This window comes from Coregonus lavaretus, assembly GCF_964263955.1.
Source record: "Coregonus lavaretus genome assembly, chromosome: 20".
Lineage (NCBI taxonomy): Eukaryota > Metazoa > Chordata > Actinopteri > Salmoniformes > Salmonidae > Coregonus > Coregonus lavaretus.
Genome location: NC_140007.1, coordinates 7865296 through 7886833, shown reverse-complemented (window position 1 = coordinate 7886833; position 21538 = coordinate 7865296). Strand labels below are relative to the sequence as shown.

Sequence of the window (21538 nt, the reverse complement as noted above, 5' to 3'; positions counted from 1 at the left end):
TTCCAGCTGCTGGTTGGCCTCTCTAACATCTAGGCTATTGCCGCCCCAAATGAGCGGGTTACCTGAACAGAAGTAGTCAGTAGACATTCATTTCATACAGTATGGAGCTATTCCAAGTTTTCTGTTGTAAATCTGTCATGTACAGTAGGATTGGGTCCAGAGTGAGAAGCGCTGATGTGGCTCCTGTTTGGCTCAGTTGGTAGAGCATGGCACTTGCAATGCCAGGGTTGTGGGTTCGATTCCCACGGGGGACCAGTACGAACAAATATGAAAAAGTATACACTCACTACTGTAAGTCGCTCTGGATAAGAGCGTCTGCTAAGTGACAAAAATGTCAAATGTAAATGTAATGGCCTACAGTAAGTGCTGCTGACCTGGTCCAGTGGATTGAAGACAGCCTCTGGGTTTGCCGGGTCACTGTTGTTATGGTCCAGTTTCTGTACATCCTTGATGGAGATGACTGGCTCCTTCAGCTGCTCCAGCCAGGTCCACATCAGCCCAGACAGCACAAACGGGTCCTTCTCCAATGTACACAGCCTCTCCCATGCCCCTCCCATGTTCAACTCTGACTGCAAAAACACATAAAATAGACAATCAGTGTCACCCAAGCCAACATTAAGTGTAGTGGTGCTAATAATCTAACGGCACTCCAGTATTGAAAATGGAAAGTCAAACCTCTATGAATTTCCTTTGTCTTCCCTAATGTACAAAAGTAGTCAGATATTGTTCAGATAAACAGGATTTGTCAATTGTGCTATGCCACTGTATTACTACCACCACACGTCTGACTAGACTATTTCAATATATTGTATGTACAGTATTCCAAAAGGTAGATACAGTATTTAAAAAACAATGGGATTTAATATGACGTTTCTACCTGCCAGGCTTGTAGTCTCTCCCTGTGCTCCTCCTCTCCATCCAGCTCCAGATCCACAGCCAGAGCCTGGGCCACCAGCAGCCGCCTGGCCTCCTTGGACAGCTCTGTCTGGATGGTGATGAAGGGCACCTCTGACTCCTCTATCTGAGACACCTGGGACGCATCCCCATTGTTGGCTAACTTGTCCCTCTGCTCCTCCTTCCACCTAAACAACATGCTGCCATACCCTTTCTTCACGGGGTTGCACTCGGACTCGCTGCGCTGGCAGGCTTTCTGTGTCTTCTTTAGGAGCGGTGATCCCTCCGCAAGGCTCTTCTGCTCCCAGAGGGATCCATCTTGGGAGCTGCCTGTGGCCGGGGTCCTAGGCAGGGAGTTCAGGGAGGGAGAACAGGCCACAGACACGTTGCAAGCGGACAGCGAGTTAGAGAAAGGTAGGGTCGGCAGGTTGAGCTCAGAGCCCAGCCTCCGCAGGTCTGACTCGCTGTAGCTCAGGCTCTTGCGGTGGTAGAACAGGGGCGGTTCGTTGGCGTGCCGGGGTTTGGTTGGGGGTCCCGGTAAACGGGGCTGCCCTCCCATACCGCCTCCCCCGAAGCTGCCCTTGGTGAATCCAAAGTCGCGATAGCGCTCAAACTCCATCTCCTCCTCGGCCGTCATGTCAGAGACGTCCAGCATATCCTCCTCGATGACCTGCCGGTTCTCAGCGATGTCCAACAACAGCTTGCAGATCACCTGGATGATCTTGGGCAGGTGCCTGAGCTCCCGGCGCTCATAGCCATGCAGCATGTGTCCCTGGCGGGTCAGGAACTGGGACAGGGTGATGGGGTTAGTCCTGGGCTCAGTGCAGGAGAAAATACTCCTGACAGGGACAAGGAACTGGGCAAACTCCCGCACACAATACAGCTGACCTCTGGTCTGGATGGAGTTGGGTCGTTGGGAACGTACAAACACGATGGCCTGGTCAGCGGTCATCCTGGTGGTGAAAACCAGGTAACACGCTAACAACACGCCTGATGGAAGACAATGGCAAAACCATCAGTGAGAGGGTCAGTCATGTGACCACAAAGCATAATCATTTGATTAATAATAACACTTTTTTGTCCTATACATTACCTGTTCTTCCCAGACCAGCATGACAGTGGACAGCCATTTTCCCCTCCTGCATCGCAAAGGACATGACCTTCACCATGTCCAGGATAGATGTGAGGGAGGCCACCCCGTAGTCATTCCAACCAAAGTTGTAGAAATATACTGGAATGTAAGGACAGTCAATATTTAACCATTCCCACAGTAAATTTGTAGAGGAACTGTCATAGACTTACTGTTGTTCTCCATGAAGACCTCAGGTCGGTAGGAGAATCCACTCTCTGGTTCCAGTGCATTGGGACCACAGCTGGCGTGTTCCCCAGGTCTCTGCAGGTTTATCACTGTCTTCAGGCCACATCTACACACACACACACACACGCAGGCACACACACACACACACAAACAATTAATTAGGCATCAATTAATTGATTTGATCTATACTAGGTGTATTGAATTGACTTATGAGGACAGCAAATCCTGAAATAAAATATAGTGTTACCTTTTAAATTGGTCAATAATGTTGTACTTTTCTATTAATACCGTAGATGGTCTGGCCATGGCAAGTAGGTTTTCCGTGACCCTGAAAGGAAAGACATGTTTCTGCATTAAACTTATGGGTATAATCCACTTACATTCAACATACACATTTTTATAGAGTCTTTCTGATTCCTACCAGGAGGAGTAGAGGCCTTTGATGGCTTGCATGTCCTTGCTCCAGCGGTCAGGGTTCTCATACTTGCAGTTTTGACCTCCACACCCTATGGAGCATTGTGTGGGTCCAGGGATGATGTGACGTATCACCTCACCCACCAACGTGTACTTCGACTGGGGTGTCCTGACTGGGGTAACACATGGAGGGTTGGGGGGTTTGAAAGGAGACATGAGTGGTGTGTCAAGCTTAACTGAGGTGTTCACATTGTAAAGAAGTAGTGTCAAGCTTAACTATAAGGTGTTCCCAATGTAAAGAAGAAGTGTCAAGGTTAACTATGAGGTGTTCCCAATGTAAAGAAGTAGTGTCAAGCTTAATTGAGGTGTTCACATCGTAAAGAAGTAGTGTCACGCTTAACTATAAGGTGTTCCCAATGTAAAGAAGTAGTGTCAAACTTAACTATGAGGTGTTCCCAATATAAAGAAGTAGTGTCAAGCTTAACTGTGAGGTGTTCCCAATGTAAAGAAGTAGTGTCAAGCTTAACTATGAAATGTTCAGCTGGGAGTGTGCCATCTACAGCAAGCTAATCTGTCGTCTGGCACACTCCACCAGGCTTAACAGTATTACAGTCAAAATAGCAACGCAACACCCTGTTCAAACTCTCTTCATTTAGACGGATCAATTATATTAGTTAACAGTACTACATTATCCTTTATGTTAGAAATGTGAGTAGTGATATAGTGTATGTATACCTGACTCCATGAAGGGGTAGGGGACTCCACTGAGGATGGATTGTTGTATGACTGAATACTCAAGCAGACCTCCACTGCCATGGCAGTGCCTTGAGACACACACTCACGTTAGTCTAAGATAAAACCCCATTTACATTTCATTATACTGAAATAGTGTGGTAGGTCCTCATATTGATCAGTTTACGAGGCTACATTGTAAAAACCATACTGGCAGCAGTTACCTGTAAATTACTGTAAAAACAAGTACAGTATGTTACCGTAAAATCAAAAGAAAGCACTTCTTTACACTAATGTACTGTTAAACCAAAGTTTATTTGGAATGTACGGTAACATACTGTACTTTTTTTTTTTTTTTACAGTCATTTACAGATAAGTTACTGTAAAAACAAGTTACGTTTTTTATAGTGTACACACATAATCAGAGAGCAGTGTCAGCTGTCAAAGGTGAAAATCCAAGATTACCTAGTTGACATCAACCATTATAATCCATAATGTAATAATCCATTTCGGAATTGGAACATGGCTAGACAGTGCCTACCTACATCACACCAACGTGGTTGCTATTTAGGAAGAATATTATTCCTCAAGATTAACCAAGCTACAATAATAGAAAACAAAGTAACAGCAACCTCGCAATAAAGTATCCTCAGCACGTTTATCTGCAGCAAAAAGAGGGTGGAGTTAGTGATCGTCAGCATCTTCAGACATCCACATAAAACGACTCCACATGCCCACGTTGGACCACAGACACAGCAATGTCTTCAAATGCTTTCTTTCTCAGCTTTGATAGTCCTGCACCTCTTCGGGTCTTCAGTTAATTCAGTCCAGATTGTCTCTGTAAATTAGGGTGTGGCAACGACACCATCCACTACATCCTTAATGCTCATCTCTGGACTGCCAGCGCCATTCATCTCACCAGGAACAGGCATTTTGCTTCAGCCATAAGACTACAGGATCCTGGCCTGGCCTCCATTGTGAAGTGTCAGAGAAAGGAGGACCATCAGAGGTGTATGTTCATCCGTAGCATGGCTCTGAATGGTAACACACCTCACTGGACGCTCCTCCTCACTCCTCCTTATTCATAAAACATGTACTGCACCTAGATCTATTCCTGACTCCTCCCCCCCGGATTAACCCACTAATCTCATTACTGTAGAAGTAGGATCAAGAGGCAAAGGCTGCTGTTGCCACTTCACCTCACAGAAGTGCAAAAATGACTGATCATCTCTAACCATCTGTTTGAACTCCCTTCAGTTGATAACCACACTGAGATGACAACATTTGTTTGACATTATTTCATTACTGGCTCCGGATCAATCAGCCAGAGGTATCATGTGATCAGAAATCAGTACATCCAATGTCACGTCAGTCTGAATGGCAAATTCCCCCAAACAATACAAAATATTATTTTAGGGGCCAGTCAACCCTTTCCCCATTGAGAGGACAAAATTCCTCTCTGCCTAACAGTATCCAGAGGACTGACTACTGAAATGTGTGTTAGATACCAAACATGGGTGCAATAGTGTTATTCTGAGTACTTTGATGCCATCTATATGGATATGTGATGTTTAATATGCTGTGTGTCTGTGGCCATCTGTATTCTGTTCAGAGTAAACCTCTCTATTGTACTCAGACCTCCCCCTAGGCCATCACGCTAATGTTTGACCCCCTTCCTAGAGAATGTTAGCTGGTTTGATCTGATTGGCTATCATAGTTGTATTACTTCTGATTTGGTCTGTGGTTGGTCAACAACTGATTTCAAACACAAACAGGTCAAATTGTATTTTTTATTTATTTTTTTATTTGTTATTTATTTCACCTTTATTTAACCAGGTAAGCCAGTTGAGAACAAGTTCTCATTTACAACTGCGACCTGGCCAAGATAAAGCAAAGCAGTGCGGTAAAAATAACAACAACACAGAGTTACATATGGGGTAAAACAAAACGTACAGTCAATAACACAATAGAAAATCTATATACAGTGTGTGCAAATGTAGTAAGTTATGGACGTAAGGCAATAAATAGGCCATAGTGCAAAATAATTACCATTATAATTTAGTATTAACACTGGAGTGATAGATGTGCAGATGATGTTCAAATAGAGATACTGGCAAAATAAATAACAATGTAAATAACAAGATGGGGATGAGGTAGTTGGGTGGGCTAATTAGAGATGGGCTGTGTACAGGTGCAGTGATCGGTAAGCTGCTCTGACAACTGATGCTTAAAGATAGTGAGGGAGATAAGTGTCTCCAGCTTTATATATTTTTGCAGTTCATTCCAGTCATTTGCAGCAGAGAACTGGAAGGAATGGCGACCAAAGGTGGTGTTGGCTTTGGGGATGACCAGTGAGATATACCTACTGGAGCGCATACTACGGGTGAGTGTTGCTATGGTGACCAATGAGCTAAGATAAGGCGGGGATTTGCCTAGAAGTGATTTATAGATGGCCTGGAGCCAGTGGATTTGGCTACGAATATGTAGTGAGGGCCAGCCAACGAGAGCATACAGGTCACAATGGTGGGTAGTATATGGGGCTTTGGTGACAAAACTGATGGCACGGTGATAGACTACATCCAATTTGCTGAGTAGAGTGTTGGAAGCTATTTTGTAAATGACATCACCGAAGTCAAGGATTGGTAGGAAAGTCAGTTTTACGAGGGCATGTTTAGCAGCATGAGTGAAGGAGGCTTTGTTGCGAAATAGGATGCCGATTCTAGATTTAACTTTGGATTGGAGATGCTTAATGTGAGTCTGGAAGGAGAGTTTACGGTCTAACCAGACACCTAGGTATTTGTAGTTGTCCACATATTCTAAGTCAGACCCGCCGAGGGTAGTGATTCTAGTCGGGCGGGCGGGTGCAAGCAGCGTTCGATTGAACAGCATGCATTTAGTTTTACTAGCGTTTAAGAGCAGTTGGAGGCCACGGAAGGAGTGTTGTATGGCATTGAAGCTCGTTTGGAGGTTTGTTAACACAGTGTCCAATGAAGGGCCAGATGTATACAAGGAATGATTGACCATTGTTCTGTCTCTTTTTGCTCTTGCCCTGTTGTCCACTCTATGGAAAAGGTTGTATGTAAAATGCTCTGCCACTACAATACCGAAAGATTAACTGTTGTCACGATCGTCTAAGGAGGGAGAGGACCAAGGCGCAGCGTTGAAAGCAAACATATTTATTTTATCAAGATCACACGATCAAAACAACGAAACGTGACGTCCTTGGTTACAAAAACAAACCAACACTGAACAAGAAACCACAACACAAAGTGAAAAGACCGATAGTTAAATATGGCTCCCAATCAGAGACAACCAGCTGTCACTCGTTGCCTCTGATTGGGAGTCACTCAGCCCAACATAGAAAATCAAACATAGAATACACACCCTGGCTCAACATAACATTGTCCCCAGAGCCAGGGCGTGACAGTACCCCCCCCTAAAGGCGCGGACTCCGACCGCGCCAACTAAATCCCACAGGGGAGGGACCGGGTGGGCACTCCGCCTTGGCGGCGGATCCGGCTCCGGGCCTGATCCCCACTCCCTCTCCAACCCCCCAAAGTACCCCTGGTCCGGTCTGGCCCCACTGGCCGGAGCCGGACTGACGATACGCACCCCTGGCTTGGTGCGTGGAGCAGGAATGGACCGGACTGGGCTGGCGACGCGCACCACAGACTTGGTGCGGAGAGCAGGAACGGGCCGGACAGGGCTGACGAAACGCACCACAGACTTGGTGCGGAGAGCAGGCACGGGCCGTGCCGGACTGATGACGCACACCACTGGCTTGGTGCGGGGAGCTTGGATGGGCCGGACTGGGCTGGCGACGCACCCCGTAGGCTTGGTGTGTGGAGCAGGGACTGGCCGGGCTGGGCTGGCGACGCACACCGTAGGCTTGGTGCGGAGAGCAGAAACGGGCCGGACAGGGCTGACGAAACGCACCACAGACTTGGTGCGGAGAGCAGGCACGGGCCGTGCCGGACTGATGACGCACACCACTGGCTTGGTGCGGGGAGCTTGGATGGGCCGGACTGGGCTGGCGACGCACCCCGTAGGCTTGGTGCGTGGAGCAGGGACAGGCCGGGCTGGGCTGGCGACGCGCACCGTACACTTGGTGCGAGGGGCTGGAACAGGCCGGACCGTACTGGGGACACACACCACTGGCTCTACCTCGGGATCTGGAACGGGCCGGACCGGACTGGTAACACACCCCAGTACCTCTCGCCGTGCCTCTACATCCTCCATCCCCTCTTCGACCAGTGGCCCCCGTAACCTGGCGGCCTCCTCTGGCAACCCGCTGGGCCGCTCTATCGCGGCCTCCTGCTGGTCCGACGTCGTGAGCCCCCCCCTAAAAATTTTCTGGGGGTCTCTCCTCCCCGTGGGCCAGGCCTCCATCGTTCTCGCCAGACTCTCACCCCACTGCTCCAAAGTCCAACCTCTCTCCTCTTCTCTTGGCTTGGCCCAGTCGAGACTCCTACTCAACTGCTCCCAAGTCCATCCTCTCTCTTCTTCACGCTGCTTGGTCCTGTTATGGTGGTTTCTTCTGTCACGATCGTCTAAGGAGGGAGAGGACCAAGGCGCAGCGTTGAAAGCAAACATATTTATTTTATCAAGATCACACGATCAAAACAACGAAACGTGACGTCCTTGGTTACAAAAACAAACCAACACGGAACAAGAAACCACAACACAAAGTGAAAAGACCGATAGTTAAATATGGCTCCCAATCAGAGACAACCAGCTGTCACTCGTTGCCTCTGATTGGGAGTCACTCAGCCCAACATAGAAAATCAAACATAGAATACACACCCTGGCTCAACATAACATTGTCCCCAGAGCCAGGGCGTGACAACTGTAATCTCATGGAGTCATTCAGGGTGCTATGCTGTACTGTATATCAATCCTACACAAGTTACAGTACATTTGGTTGTTTGTTGATGTGAATAACAACCTAAGTGAAGCAGCTATCATAAACTGTGACATCCAGTCTCAGATTCTGCAGAGTAGCCTGAATGACATAGGAAGCACTGTCAAGTTAGCTCCTGATTGGCTTACCTGAGGTATGTGAAAGCTGATTATGTATACATCCACTAAGAAGGAAAGAAGGAAAAGATACGACGCTGATGCATCTCAGGCCACTCTAACGACGCAACAATTAATGGTAATTGGGTCTTCTTAATTGGAAGAGAAAGTGTTACCTCCGGTCTCCTTGACGTCCCTCTGGTAAAGTAGAACCTTCTGGTATGGTAGAATGTGTTGCCAACAATGGCTTTCACAACAAATTATTGATGAATGTGTGACAGGATCAGGAGGCTCAATTGATAAGAAGGATCTTAGATATTATCTAAGCTTAGTATTTCAGCCTTGTTGGATCCTCTGGGGACACAATGCACCTTTTACTTGGTAACACTTTACATGTAGATTTTTCTTGTGTAGTTAAATTGTAATTGCTCTAGTAACAACATTGTAATTGCTGTAATAGGATTGTGAGGTGTTCATTCATTCATCCACAGTGGAACAAGGACTGCCATTACACATCACCTCATTTAAAGTGTGACCAAATACCACTACTTTTCTGCTTAGTCGTACACTCTTTTGTACAGATATCTAATTGTGTAGGAGTCTTACACAGTCTTACATAACAGAGGGTGATACATGACCTCTGGGTGAGAGAATGCTGTTGAGAAGATTACCCAGGCCTGATGAGTGAGATCATAGTGTGTGGACAGCTGCCCAGGCAGGCCTAACCAGGGATAGACACTAACTAAATGAACATCTAGAAACAATTTATAGTCCCTACCGCTAGACACTTCATTTAATCTGAAAGTTTTGGTAGGTAAACAAAATGGTAATACCAGTTTAGTCGCCTTGTGGTTAGTGTCCACCCTTAGATGGTTGGGGATTCGATCCCCGGTTGAGTCATACCAAAGAATATCAAAATGATGCCCCTTTAAGGCCCTGCGACACAATAGCGCCCTGTCCAGGTGGTAAACTTGTACATCAAGCTGCCTCGCTTTACATGAACAGGAACCTTTCCTATGGGCCAGTCTGGCTCAGACAAGGCTACTAAAGCCGTGTTCACATTGGCAGTTTGAAGTGACTCAAATCCAATTCATTTGCATATCCGATTTGAATCTTTTTCTTTTTCCTGCAGTCTGAACAGCCAAAAAGCACATGGACTCTGATATTTCAAGTCACATTTCAAAACACCTTCGTAGGTGGTTTGAAATCAAATACAAATCAGATTCCTGGTAATGTGACTTGTCTGAACAGTCAAATCTGATTTATTTGCCCTCAAGTGGTTTTTAGACTTGTTATTTGGCATATTTTGTTGCTTGCTAGCTACTCGGTTGACAGTTTTACAAGAACATGTGGTAGCTAACTAGCTTGTTAATTATTTACAAACAAATTAGTGAATGTGCTAGAAAGCTAAACAGCTACCTAGCTAGCTAGTTGACTGCTGTGGCTAGCCAACAAGGATTTGTTTTGAAATTTCGATCATCTTATCCTTTGAGGCTTTAAAAGTGTTCTTACACTATGATTTTGAAAATTCTACGCAACTGGAAACGTCTATGGCAGGCATTGTTGTCACCTTTGCTTGCTACATAACTTCTGAGTGATAGGAAGCATGTGCAAAACCACCAATCAGCCTACACCACTGTGCACACACCTGCCATTACTATGACAACTAGCGTAGCCATGTCAGCAAATGACTGCTGTCTGAACACACACAAACCTGATTTGGTCACTTGTAACTTGCTGTTTGGACAGTCAGTAGTCCAAAACAGATTTAAAAAACAAAACTGATGAGCATTAAGGCCTGCAGTGTGAACAAGGCTTTACTTAAACAAAATGGTAGTAGCTCCATTCTACCCTCCGATAGCCTACAGGTGGGGATATTTGCCATATACAAGGTTTACCCTGGTTGCCTGAAGAGGAGAAAACGTTGACCTGATGGCTCCATCACCTGGCTACAAATGGCAGTGATGGGCAAAGATTCCAGCGCAGTACAATAGAATGAATCCTCACCTTGGTCATAAAGCAGCTCAGATTGCAATGTGTTGAATATTTCACCTAATAAAAGGGAGTCACATCAATGTATATATTTCAAATAATTTAATTTCATCATCAAGGTCTAACTTCCCTCCAAGTTACATTAGGAATTATATAGTAATCTAAAAGTGAGCATATACGCATGAATACAAAGGGTAAAATAACAAGTGCACATAAGGAACTGTCCCTTTCACAACCAACAGTACAGTATCAAGTGAAACAGCATCATGATAAAGGAAATAGCATCACAAAATGAGAGAGATCCATACCGTTGTATATACTATAGTATTATTCTACTGTAAGTGCAAGTCTACTTCACGGAGGGTGAGAGAAAAATGTGGGTTAACACAACCAATTAAGATCAACTTAATATTACGTTTTATATTGAGCTGTTACCTCACTGTGACACGTAGCACAATATCCCCTTGTGGAGTAAATTAAGTCTAATTACTGAATTTAATCTTTAAATAATTTGGCCTGACCATAGAAGCACATTATGCCCACTGCCTGAGATCTGCCTGAGTGATACGGAGCAGGTACAAGTTGCCTCTAACTGCTGATAAAGGATCAGAATAATATACTTTTTTTTCATCTTAATGGTTAAAATTAGGACTGAGGATAAGGTTATCTGATTCTAGGTCAGTGGTTAGGGGCAACTTCTACCTCCAACAAGAGATCCACCAGTCTCTTCTGGTTGAGGTGATCAGTGCTGGGGGTGCTGTGTCCTGTCTGTCAGTTTGTCTGTCTGTCCTCGTGTGATATCATCATATAGGCCTCTCTGGTCCCCTCTGTGGCGCTCAGCTTACATGCCAGCACACTCTTACTTCTTCTTTTTCTTCTGAGGTCCTTTTAGAGAGAGCGACAGAGAGAACGAGAGTAGTAGTAGTTAATGAACAATTATACAATGGTTGGTTTGTAATTCCCATTATTAGAGCCTATCCTGCCGATAATATAGACAACATAGACATGCCCAGTACATTCATAAAAAGTGCCATTGTTTGTCGTTACCTAGCAACGCACTGCTACTACTTTTACAGATCAACTGTCTCATCTGCCCAGCCATGCAATTCATCAACAAAAATCTCCACTGTAAAAAGCATCTAGACATTATCTCCAACATGTGCAACATTGTTGCAATATTGAAATTCGATCTCCATTGTGTCCCATAATAATGAACGAGTCGGGACAAGACAGACAGCTTTTCTCAGCCAGTCAAAATCATGAATCAGCATAATCTTTATGGATATATGCAAAGAAATGTCAATAGAAAAACAGGTAAAATGAAACGAAACGCAGCTAGTTTGCCGTCTTCCCAGCTTCAGTCTGAAGGGATTGTGTTAGCTGTGTAATTGGCTAGCTAGCAAGGGGGAAAGACAGTGCCTCTATAGCAACAATCGTTGTTTGCCATAACAACCTGCAAAGTTCTGGGTAGTTTTGCTTTACATGGCAGTCAATAATAACTAACGACCAGAGAACGCCTAAAATTGCACTTGACAACCAGTTTAGTGAATGTACCATCACGTTTTGTGGTTTGGGAAAGAATCTTGCTTTTTAATGCTGGTAACCCGTTGTATAAAAGTAATTATACACCCAAAACCATGTGTTATGACATTTGTATCATGGCTATGGTTGTCTATGACCACGTCACAGCCATGAAAAAAATGTCATAACACATGGCCTCGTGCATTACTGCTTAACTAACAAAGGTACACTTCTCCTCTGCCAAACTGCCAAATCAAATTCAGAGGCCTTGTGGCACTCTAGAAGAGAAACACTGCTACATTATAATGGTGGGGGCATCTAAACTGTGTGCAGTTATTCCTGGTTATTCCCTGTCATACAGTGTGAGAGTGGTCCCACCTGCAGATCCTGCAGTGCTCCTCCAGATCTTGTGGTTGAGTTTCTCCCCCAGCAGGTAGAGGGGGGCCATGGTGATGCAAGCCACCCCCAGGAATATTACCAGGCCCACGGGACTCAGGCGCTCCATAATGGGGTAGACCCAGATACCAGCCGCATGGTGCACCCACAGAACCCTAAGATGGGGGGATGGAGGATTGAAATAGGGTTGTTCTAGGAAAATTTCAAAATGTTGTAAAAGTATCATAACATTCAATCAAGGAAAGGAGAGGGGAGGAGTGAGAGAGACAAAGGAGACTTGAAGAAACATAAAATGTTTCACCAAACCACAACTCAACAATGTGATTGATATAACCTTGCTTACCATCCCAGATACACAGCAGAAAAGAAGGCCAGACCTAGGATGCCTCTCATCTTGCTGCCATATCTATGAGGCTGAATATACATCTGCAACAGTGCCAAGGGCAGGATGACAGTGTGCTGCAAACAGAGGGAAAATAAATGACTGAATTAATGAAAACAACCGTAACATCATAGCCCCATGTGTAACAAATATGTAGCCCAATAGACCATTGCATGTGTCAATGCATTGTGGCCACATAAACAAGGGTATAACATGTTAGTGTTGGGCCAGAACAAAAAATAAGCACCCCCTGGAATAGATTGGGAAATAATGGGAATGGAGGAAGAGGTCAGGCTTTTGTGTAATCATTACTGCCTGTTGTGAAACATCTACAGCAAGTGTCTGTTAGACTGTTGTACAGCTCGCAACTGGTGAAAACCAGTTCTGACAAGGTATGCTACTGTCAACTTGTAAAACTGACCAAGTATGTACTGTAAAGGTGTAGTGGAGAGGCCATTAAGAGTGAGAGGAGTGTCCATTATGCCCCGACAGATTCCTAATGTAGCTTGTGTAGCTCTGAAATGTGGTCTTGATGGCTCAGTTGGTTGAGAAATACTGGGAACACCAAACTGCTGTGTGACTGGCATCCATAATAGAATGATCATAGGAGACACAAAGCTATGTGAATCTGAGTATGATCCTATTAAAAAAATGATTTCCTTGAATTTCTAGCACGACCTCTAAGAGCCATGTGATACAAAGCCACGCTGAGCAGCACAGCCAATTGGTTAAAGCCCCATCTTTAATTGAATACATTGGGATCACTTTAGTACAAAGTCCAGCATGTGCTCATGATTGTGCGCTTACCAGAGCATGGTTCAACCAGCTAGGAATAATGTCATCTAGAAATTTAGGATAGACCAGCTCTCTGTCGTAGTGATATATCGACCAGAAGGACAAGAACACAAACTGGGGAGAACAGGAGAGAAAAGGGGACATATTATGTCCAATACAAAGCATGTTATCAGTAATAAATGTAGCCTATACACGTATAATATGCGCACACAGAAAAATACATGTAGAAATAAAAAGGCACTTACTGTCCCAATAGGAAAAGCCAAAATAGTGAAAATGGTGTCTCTTAATTTCACTAGGAGGAGAGGTACACCACATCTCAAACTTTTGGATGGCAATATCAGGTGGATGATGTCAATCAAAACAACGAGTCCGAAGAACACCGTCTGCAAAACCTGAGGAATAATGACGCAAAAATGGTTAGGCAACTCTGACCACTATGGCTAGCTATATAAATAAAGCAGTTAATTAATCATTGTCTAACTTGTCTTGAGGCCACAGGTAGTTCAAAAGGGATGTAATGCAGACGAGGATGTGGAACTGATTTCTAACATACAGTGTCGGTTTTTTGCCTACTACTGTACAGGTCCCATTTATCCAATTACATTTCGTTTGCATCGCCCTCGATGTCACAACCAAGCACATTTACCAGATCGATGTCACAACCAAGCACATTTACCAGATTGAGGAAAGTCAGATATTTCCAGCGGCCTCCAAATGTTTTAGCTCCTGGTTGTATCTCTGTGCTTTTCAATGAGCAATTCGCCGATAACGTAAAGACATACCATGAAAATATTACTAAATGAATGAGGAGATATGATCCCCAGGACATTGTCGTAGCCATTTTGACAGCTTCTGAGCCTCCGTATTAAAGCAGTGTGCACCTAAGGACCTAATGTGAATCAATGACACAACCTAGAGGCCGAGTACAGTACTGCACAATGTTCATGAAACGATACACTAATAATTCGATATTAAACAGATTATGGCAGAAGGCCGAGTATGTCATTAGTCATGTAAACACCTTACTCTGCTGATTTTAATAATCGTAAGGTCATAATCGAAGTAAGCATACGCCGATTAAAACACCTGGTTTTCTGAGCAATCTTTCGAATTATTAGGACATGTAAAGATAAGGGTGCAATTTCCTCAATGCACATTCCACGCTTGAACGTTCCAAGCGCACTTCATACCTGGGAAGCCGTTTCCGGTGCGTTGTCAGGCATTGCCAACAGGGAGGAGATTTCGTTAAATATTGTTTAAATTCGTTAAAATTGCTCAATTACATTCACATAATTTGAAAGCTACAGCAACACGCTTGTGGAAAACATTTTAGAAAATTTGAAAACGAGTGTTTCAACATAGTATAACCACTACAAAGCTGATGCTAGCTAGCTAGCTAGCCTCTTCCATAGACTTGACTTGTTAGCTAACTAGCATCACCAGAGCCTTCTGGCTAATATCATAGACTGGATCTAACGTTGTTTTACAGAGAAATACACTACTGGTCAACAGTTTTAGAACACCTACTCATTCAAAGGTTTTTCTTTATTTTTACTATTTTCTACATTGTAGAATAATAGTGAAGACATCAAAACTATGAAATCACACAATCATGTAGGAACCAAAAAAGTGTTAAACAAATCAAAATATATGTTATATTTGAGATTCTTCAAATAGCCACCCTTGATGACAGCTTTGCACACTCTTGGCATTCTCTCAACCAGCTTCATGAGGTAGTAATGCATTTCAATTAACAGGTGTGCCATCTTAAAAGTTAATTTGTGGAATGTATTTTCTTCAAAATGCGTTTGAGCCAATCAGTTGTGTTGTGACAAGGTAGGGGGGTATACAGAAGATAGCCCTATTTGGTAAAAGACCAAGTCCATATCATGGCAAGCCAGCTCTAATAAGCAAAGAGAAACAACAGTCCATCATTACTTTAAGACATGAAGGTCAGTCAATACGGAACATTTCAAGAGCTTTGAAAGTTTCTTCAAGTGCAGTCGCAAAAACCATCAAGCGCTATGATGAAACTGGCTCTCATGAGGATCGCCACAGGAATGGAAGACCCAGAGTTACCTCTGCTGCAGAGGATAAGTTCATTAGAGTTACCAGCCTCAGAAATTGCAGGCCCAAATAAATGCTTCACAGAGTTCAAGAAACAGATACATCTCAACATCAACTGTTCAGAGGAGACTGTGAATCAGGCCTTCATGGTCGAATTGCTACAAAGAAACCACTACTAAAGGACACCAATAAGAAGAAGAGACTTGCTTGGGCCAAGAAACACGAGCAATTAGACCGGTGGAAATTTTTCCTTTGGTCTGGAGTCCAAATTGCCGATTTTTGGTTCCAACCGCCGTGTCTTTGTGAGACGCGGTGTGGGTGAACAGATTATCTCTGCATGTGCATTTCCCACCGTAAAGCATGGAGGAGGAGGTGTTATGGTTTGGGTGTGCTTTGCTGGTGACACTGTCTGTGATTTATTTAGAATTCAAGGCACACTTAACCAGCATGGCTACCACAGCACTCTGCAGCGATACGCTATCCCATCTGGTTTGGGCTTAGTGGGACTATCATTTTTTATTTTTCAACAGGACAATGACCCAACACACCTCCAGGGTGTGTAAGGGCTATTTTACCAAGAAGGAGAGTGATTGAGTGCTGCATCAGATGACCTGGCCTCCACAATCACCTGACCTCAACCCAATTGAGATGGTTTGGGATGAGTCGGACCGCAGAGTGAAGGAAAAGCAGACAACAAGTGCTCAGCATATGTGGGAACTCCGTCAAGACTGTTGGAAAAGCATTCCAGGTGAAGCTGGTTGAGAGAATGTCAAGATTGTGCAAAGCTGTCATTAAGGCAAAGGGTGGCTATTTGAAGAATCTCAAATATAAAATATATTTTGATTTGTTTAACACTTTTTTGGTTACTACATGATTCAATATGTGTTATTTCATAGTTTTGATGTCTTCACTATTATTCTACAATGTAGAAAATAGTAAAAATAAAGAAAAACCCTTGAATGAGTAGGTGTTCTAAAACTTTGGACCTGTAGTGTATATTCAGTCACAACTCTGTTAGCAAAGAGCAATCCGGAGGCCGGCTTTTGTCAAGCGGCAGCTGTGCTCCTGCTGTTCACGTGCCGTTTTCCTCAAGCACCCACCCTCGCACTTCTCCTGGCCGGCGACACTACAGCTGCTAGTCTGACGCAAGACACTTTTTCAGCATCAAGCCAGCGGCATGCCTACTCCTTATCGCCATTTATTTATATATTTATTGCTTTTTATTATTCAAGGTGCATTGGATTCCATGTTCATTTGGAAAATAACTGTTAAAATATTGTGTGTGAAAATATCAGATAACGAGGGCAGTCCTGGTCACCTGGATCCACTTGTCACGCCCTGGCTCTGGGACTCTGTTATGTTGAGCCAGGGTGGGTTGTTTCTATGTGTTTTGTGTGCTAGGTTGTTTATCTAGTTAATTTGTTTCTATGTTGGCCGGTGTGGTTCTCAATCAGAGGCAATGTGAATCAGCTGTTGCTTGTTGTCTCTGATTGAGAACCATACTTAGGTAGCCTGTTTTGCCACAGTGTTTGTGGGATCTTGTTCCGTGTTTGGTTAGTGTCTATTGCCAAGGACGTCACGTATCGTTTTGTTGTTTTGTTCGTGTGATCATTTAAAATAAAAGTATGTTCGCATTCCACGCTGCGCCTTGGTCCTCTGTGTTCGACGATCGTGACAGAAGATCCCACCATAACTGGACCAAGCAGCGTGTCCAGGAGCCAACGCCAGAGAGGGCTCTAAAGGATATCAACCTCGACTGGGTCAAGCCGCGGGAGGAGGAGAGAGGCTGGACTTGGGAGCAGAGGAGCGTGAGTCTGGCGAGAGCCATGGAGGCCTGGCCCACGGGGAGGAGAGACGCCCAGAATTTTTTTAGGGGGGGGGCTCACGCCGTGGACGACGGGGCAGCAGGAGGCCGGGATAGAGTGGTTTAGCGGGTTGGCAAAGGAGGCCGCCAGGTTACGGGAGTCACTGGTCACCAGGGGGAAGGAGAATGTAGAGGCACGGCGAGAGGTACTGGGGTGTGTTGCCAGTCCGGTCCGGCCCGGCCCGTTCCTGATCCCCGCGTAGGGCCAGTGGTGGGTGTCCCCAGTACGGTCTGGCTTGTTCCTGTCCCTCGCACCGAGCCTGTGGTGCGCGTCGCCAGCCCGGTCCGGCATGTTCCTGCCCCTCGCACCAAGCCTGTGGTGCGCATCGCCAGCCCGGTCCGGCCTGTTCCTGCCCCTCGCACCAAGCCAGTGGTGCGCGTCGCCAGCCCGGTTCGGCCCGTTCCTGCTTCCCGCACCAAGCCAGTGGTGCGCGTCGTCAGCCCGTTTTGGTCCGTTCCTGCTCCCCGCACCAAGCCAGTGGTGCGCTTCGTCAGCCCGGTTCAGCCCGTCCCTGCTCCCCGCACCAAGCCTGTGGTGCGCGTCGTCAGCCCGGTCCGGCCTGTTCCTGCTCCCCGCACCAAGCCAGTGGTGCGCGTCGTCAGTCCGGCACAGCCCGTGCCTGGCTCACCGGTGCCTGGTCAGGTACCGGTTAGCTGCTCCACATCGGAGCCTGAGCGATCCGCTCCACCGATGTCCAGTCCAGATCCAGCCAGCAGGGCCAGACCGGACCAGGGGCGCTATGGGGGGTTTGTTGGAGGGTGGGGGTCAAGTCCGAAGCCGGAACCGCCTCCGAGGAGGAATGCCCACCCGGCCCTCCCCTGTTCGGTTTGTGTTTGGCGCGGTCGCAGTGCGCCTTTGGGGGGGGGGGGTACTGTCACGCCCTGGCTCTGGGACTCTGTTATGTTGAGCCAGGGTGGGTTGTTTCTATGTGTTTTGTGTGCTAGGTTGTTTATCTAGTTCATTTGTTTCTATGTTGGCCGGTGTGGTTCTCAATCAGAGGCAACGTGAATCAGCTGTTGCTTGTTGTCTCTGATTGGAAACCATACTTAGGTAGCCTGTTTTGCCACAGTGTTTGTGGGATCTTGTTCCGTGTTTGGTTAGTGTCTATTGCCAAGGACGTCACGTATCGTTTTGTTCGTGTGATCATTTAAAATAAAAGTATGTTCGCATTCCACGCTGCGCTTTGGTCCTCTGTGTTCGACGATCGTGACACCACTAGTGACTACAAATCAAATCCAGTCAAATCTAATTGTATAGTCATGTACTTGCAGGCTTCTCACACAGTGCAATGGTGTCATAGTAATAAAATAAGCAACATTGTAAATATATAACATACTAAAAATAATACATCAAGTACAAGAAGCATGCAGATAAAATAAACTTCCTCTCACTGTCAACTGCGTTTATTTTCAGCAAACTTAACATGTGTAAATGTTTGTATGAACATAACAAGATTCAACAACAGACATAAACTGAACAAGTTCCACAGACATGTGACTAACAGAAATGGAATAATGTGTCCCTGAACAAAAGGGGTGTCAAAATCAAAAGTAACAGTCAGTATCTGGTGTGGCCACCAGCTGCATTAAGTACTGCAGTGCATCTCCTCCTCATGGACTGCACCAGATTTGCCAGTTCTTGCTGTGAGATGTTACCCCACTCTTCCACCAAGGCACCTGCAAGTTTCCGGACATTTCTGGGGGGAATGGCCCTAGCCCACACCCTCCGATCCAACAGGTCCCAGACGTTCTCAATGAGATTGAGATCCGGGCTCTTCGCTGGCCATGCCAGAACACTGACATTCCTGTCTTGCAGGAAATCACGCACAGAACGAGCAGTATGGCTGGTGGCATTGTCATGCTGGAGGGTCATGTCAGGATGAGCCTGCAGGAAGGGTACCACATGAGGAAGGAGGATGTCTTCCCTGTAACGAACAGGGTTGAGATTGCCTGCAATGACAACCAGCTCAGTCCGATGATGCTGTGACACACCGTCACAGACCATGACGGACCCTCCACCTCCAAATCGATCCTGCTCCAGAGTACAGGCCTCGGTGTAACGCTCATTCCTTCGACGATAAACGCGAATCCGACCATCACCCCTGGTGAGACAAAACCGAGACTCGTCAGTCCTGTCTGGTCCAGCGACAGTGGGTTTGTGCCCATAGGCGACATTGTTGCCGGTGATGTCTGGTGAGGACCTGCCTTACAAAAGGCCTACAAGCCCTCAGTCCAGCCTCTCTCAGCCTATTGCAGACAGTCTGAGCACTGATGGAGGGATTGTGCGTTCCTGGTGTAACTTGGGCAGTTGTTGTTGCCATCCTGTACCTGTCCCGCAGGTGTGATGTTTGGATGTACCGATCATGTGCAGGTGTTGTTACACGTGGTCTGCCACTGCGAGGACGATCAGCTCTCCGTCCTGTCTCCCTGTAGCGCTGTCTTAGGCATCTAAAAGTATGGACATTGCAATTTATTGTCCTGGCCACATCTGCAGTCCTCATGCCTCCTTGCAGCATGCCTAAGGCACGTTAACGCAGATGAGCAGGGACCTTGGACATCTTTCTTTTGGTGTTTTTCAGAGTCAGTAGAAAGGCCTCTTTAGTGTCCTAAGTTTTCATAACTGTGACCTTAATTGCCTACCGTCTGTAAGCTCTTAGTGTCTTAATGACCGTTCCACAGGTGCATGTTCATTAATTGTTTATGGTTCATTGAACAAGCATGGGAAACAGTGTTTAAACCCTTTACAATGAAGATCTGTGAAGTTATTTGGATTTTTACGAATAATCTTTGAAAGACGGGGTCCTGAAAAAGGGACGTTTCTTTTTTTGCTGAGTTTATATAAATGAAAATAAGGTGGGAGAAAAAAGCCTATAGGGATATAGTAGGCTATGGACATTGTTTGCCCATGTGTATAGTGAGTGGAATAAGAACAGTGCAGTTACAGCATATCATTATTATATGAAAGTACACACGAAGAGTACAAAACATTAAGAACACCTTCCTAATATTGAGTTGCAGCCTCAATTCGCCTCAAGGTGTCGAAAGTGTTGCACAAGGATACTGGCCCATGTTGACGCCAATGCTTCCCACAGTTGTGTCAAGTTGGCTGCATGTCTTTTGGGTGGTGGACCATTCTTGATACACACGGAAAACAAAACTGTCCGGTAGACAAAACTGATTTCATTGTGAAACAAAACTGATTTCATTGCGACAGAATTAATAAATGGTAAGTGTGTGGTGCAGTAGTCAGCCCAGGGTTCAGTTGTTGGAACAGTCTTGTGGCTTGGGGGTAGAGGATGGGTTTGAGACAGGTGGTCCGAGACTTGATGTTGACCCACACTGCAACCGATCCCTCTCCCCTTTGCGCTGCCAACTCCTGCATTAACAATCAGAGTCCCCTTTCAGTTAACGGGTGATCTGAATCTGGACCCCTTCATTCGTGGCATTCCGGGTTGCAGGGTTCTTCCGAATGGCTCCTATACACAAATAAATAACATGGAGTTACATTTGAATCCCACATGGTCTTTAACGAGTTTAAGAATTTACTTAAAAGTACACAAAACAAATGTAACACATTTAATATCAAAACTTACTGTGAAGAATGGTCATCAGAAACAAGTTCCTGAAACAGGCCTGCCCAGGTGGTAGTGATGGCAAGACTGTTTGACAGAATGCAAGGTAGCATCCGCCACATTGTCGACTTCAGGTCCTTGGCACCCATTACATCCAGAAACCTAAGCTACAAAATGCAAGATTTGTATTAGACATGACACTATGTTAACATATTTCCAACCCCCTATATTTTATATACATTTATTGTGACAGTAAAGACAGATGGCAGATATTTCCAATAAGTATTTACATTTAAGTTGGTAACATTTATGTTCTTACCTTCATGTCTGCGGCCCAAACTTGGCACCGTTGGCCCGTTGTAGTGTCTCACTCCTGGCCCTGTTCGGAACAATAAAATTACATTGAAATAAAGTAAATACTGTGTAAGAAAGAACAGATAGGCAAAGTCTCATCTGTGCGAAGGGAATGTAACATTACCTACTGTCACGGTTTCGGCCGAGGCTGCTCCTCCTCCTTGTTCGGGCAGGCTTCGGCGGTCGTCATCCCCGGAGTACTAGCTGCCACCGTTGTA

At 45.4% G+C, this 21538-nt stretch overlaps 2 protein-coding genes across 2 annotated transcripts; both read right to left on the bottom strand.

The window, feature by feature from the left end:
• Positions 1 to 794: 794 nt before the first annotated feature.
• LOC311148265 (protein tyrosine phosphatase domain-containing protein 1-like) lies at positions 795 to 2148 on the bottom strand. Its single transcript, XM_084185167.1, has 2 exons — positions 1988 to 2148; positions 795 to 1884 (listed from the first exon to the last, which is right to left on the bottom strand). Exons 1-2 carry the CDS (start codon positions 2061 to 2063, stop codon positions 860 to 862), a joined length of 1101 nt encoding a protein of 366 aa, XP_084041293.1. The 5' UTR covers positions 2064 to 2148; the 3' UTR covers positions 795 to 859.
• An 8305-nt stretch (positions 2149 to 10453) lies between these two features.
• adtrp1 (androgen dependent TFPI regulating protein 1) lies at positions 10454 to 14359 on the bottom strand. Its single transcript, XM_084184273.1, has 6 exons — positions 14140 to 14359; positions 13706 to 13855; positions 13473 to 13574; positions 12627 to 12742; positions 12266 to 12438; positions 10454 to 11251 (listed from the first exon to the last, which is right to left on the bottom strand). Exons 1-6 carry the CDS (start codon positions 14302 to 14304, stop codon positions 11226 to 11228), a joined length of 732 nt encoding a protein of 243 aa, XP_084040399.1. The 5' UTR covers positions 14305 to 14359; the 3' UTR covers positions 10454 to 11225.
• Between the last annotated feature and the right edge of the window lie 7179 nt (positions 14360 to 21538).

Excerpts from the sequence above, each read along its gene's own strand:
- LOC311148265 (XM_084185167.1), bottom strand. The coding sequence starts at position 2,063 with ATGGTGAAGGTCATGTCCTTTGCGATGCAGGAGGGGAAAATGGCTGTC. Across the intron at positions 1,885-1,987 it reads TGCTGGTCTGGGAAGAACAG|GCGTGTTGTTAGCGTGTTAC; the intron begins GTAATGTATAGG and ends GTCTTCCATCAG.
- adtrp1 (XM_084184273.1), bottom strand. The coding sequence starts at position 14,304 with ATGGCTACGACAATGTCCTGGGGATCATATCTCCTCATTCATTTAGTA. Across the intron at positions 12,439-12,626 it reads TCTGCTGTGTATCTGGGATG|GGTTCTGTGGGTGCACCATG; the intron begins GTAAGCAAGGTT and ends CCCCCATCTTAG. Across the intron at positions 11,252-12,265 it reads GAGCACTGCAGGATCTGCAG|GACCTCAGAAGAAAAAGAAG; the intron begins GTGGGACCACTC and ends TCTCTCTAAAAG.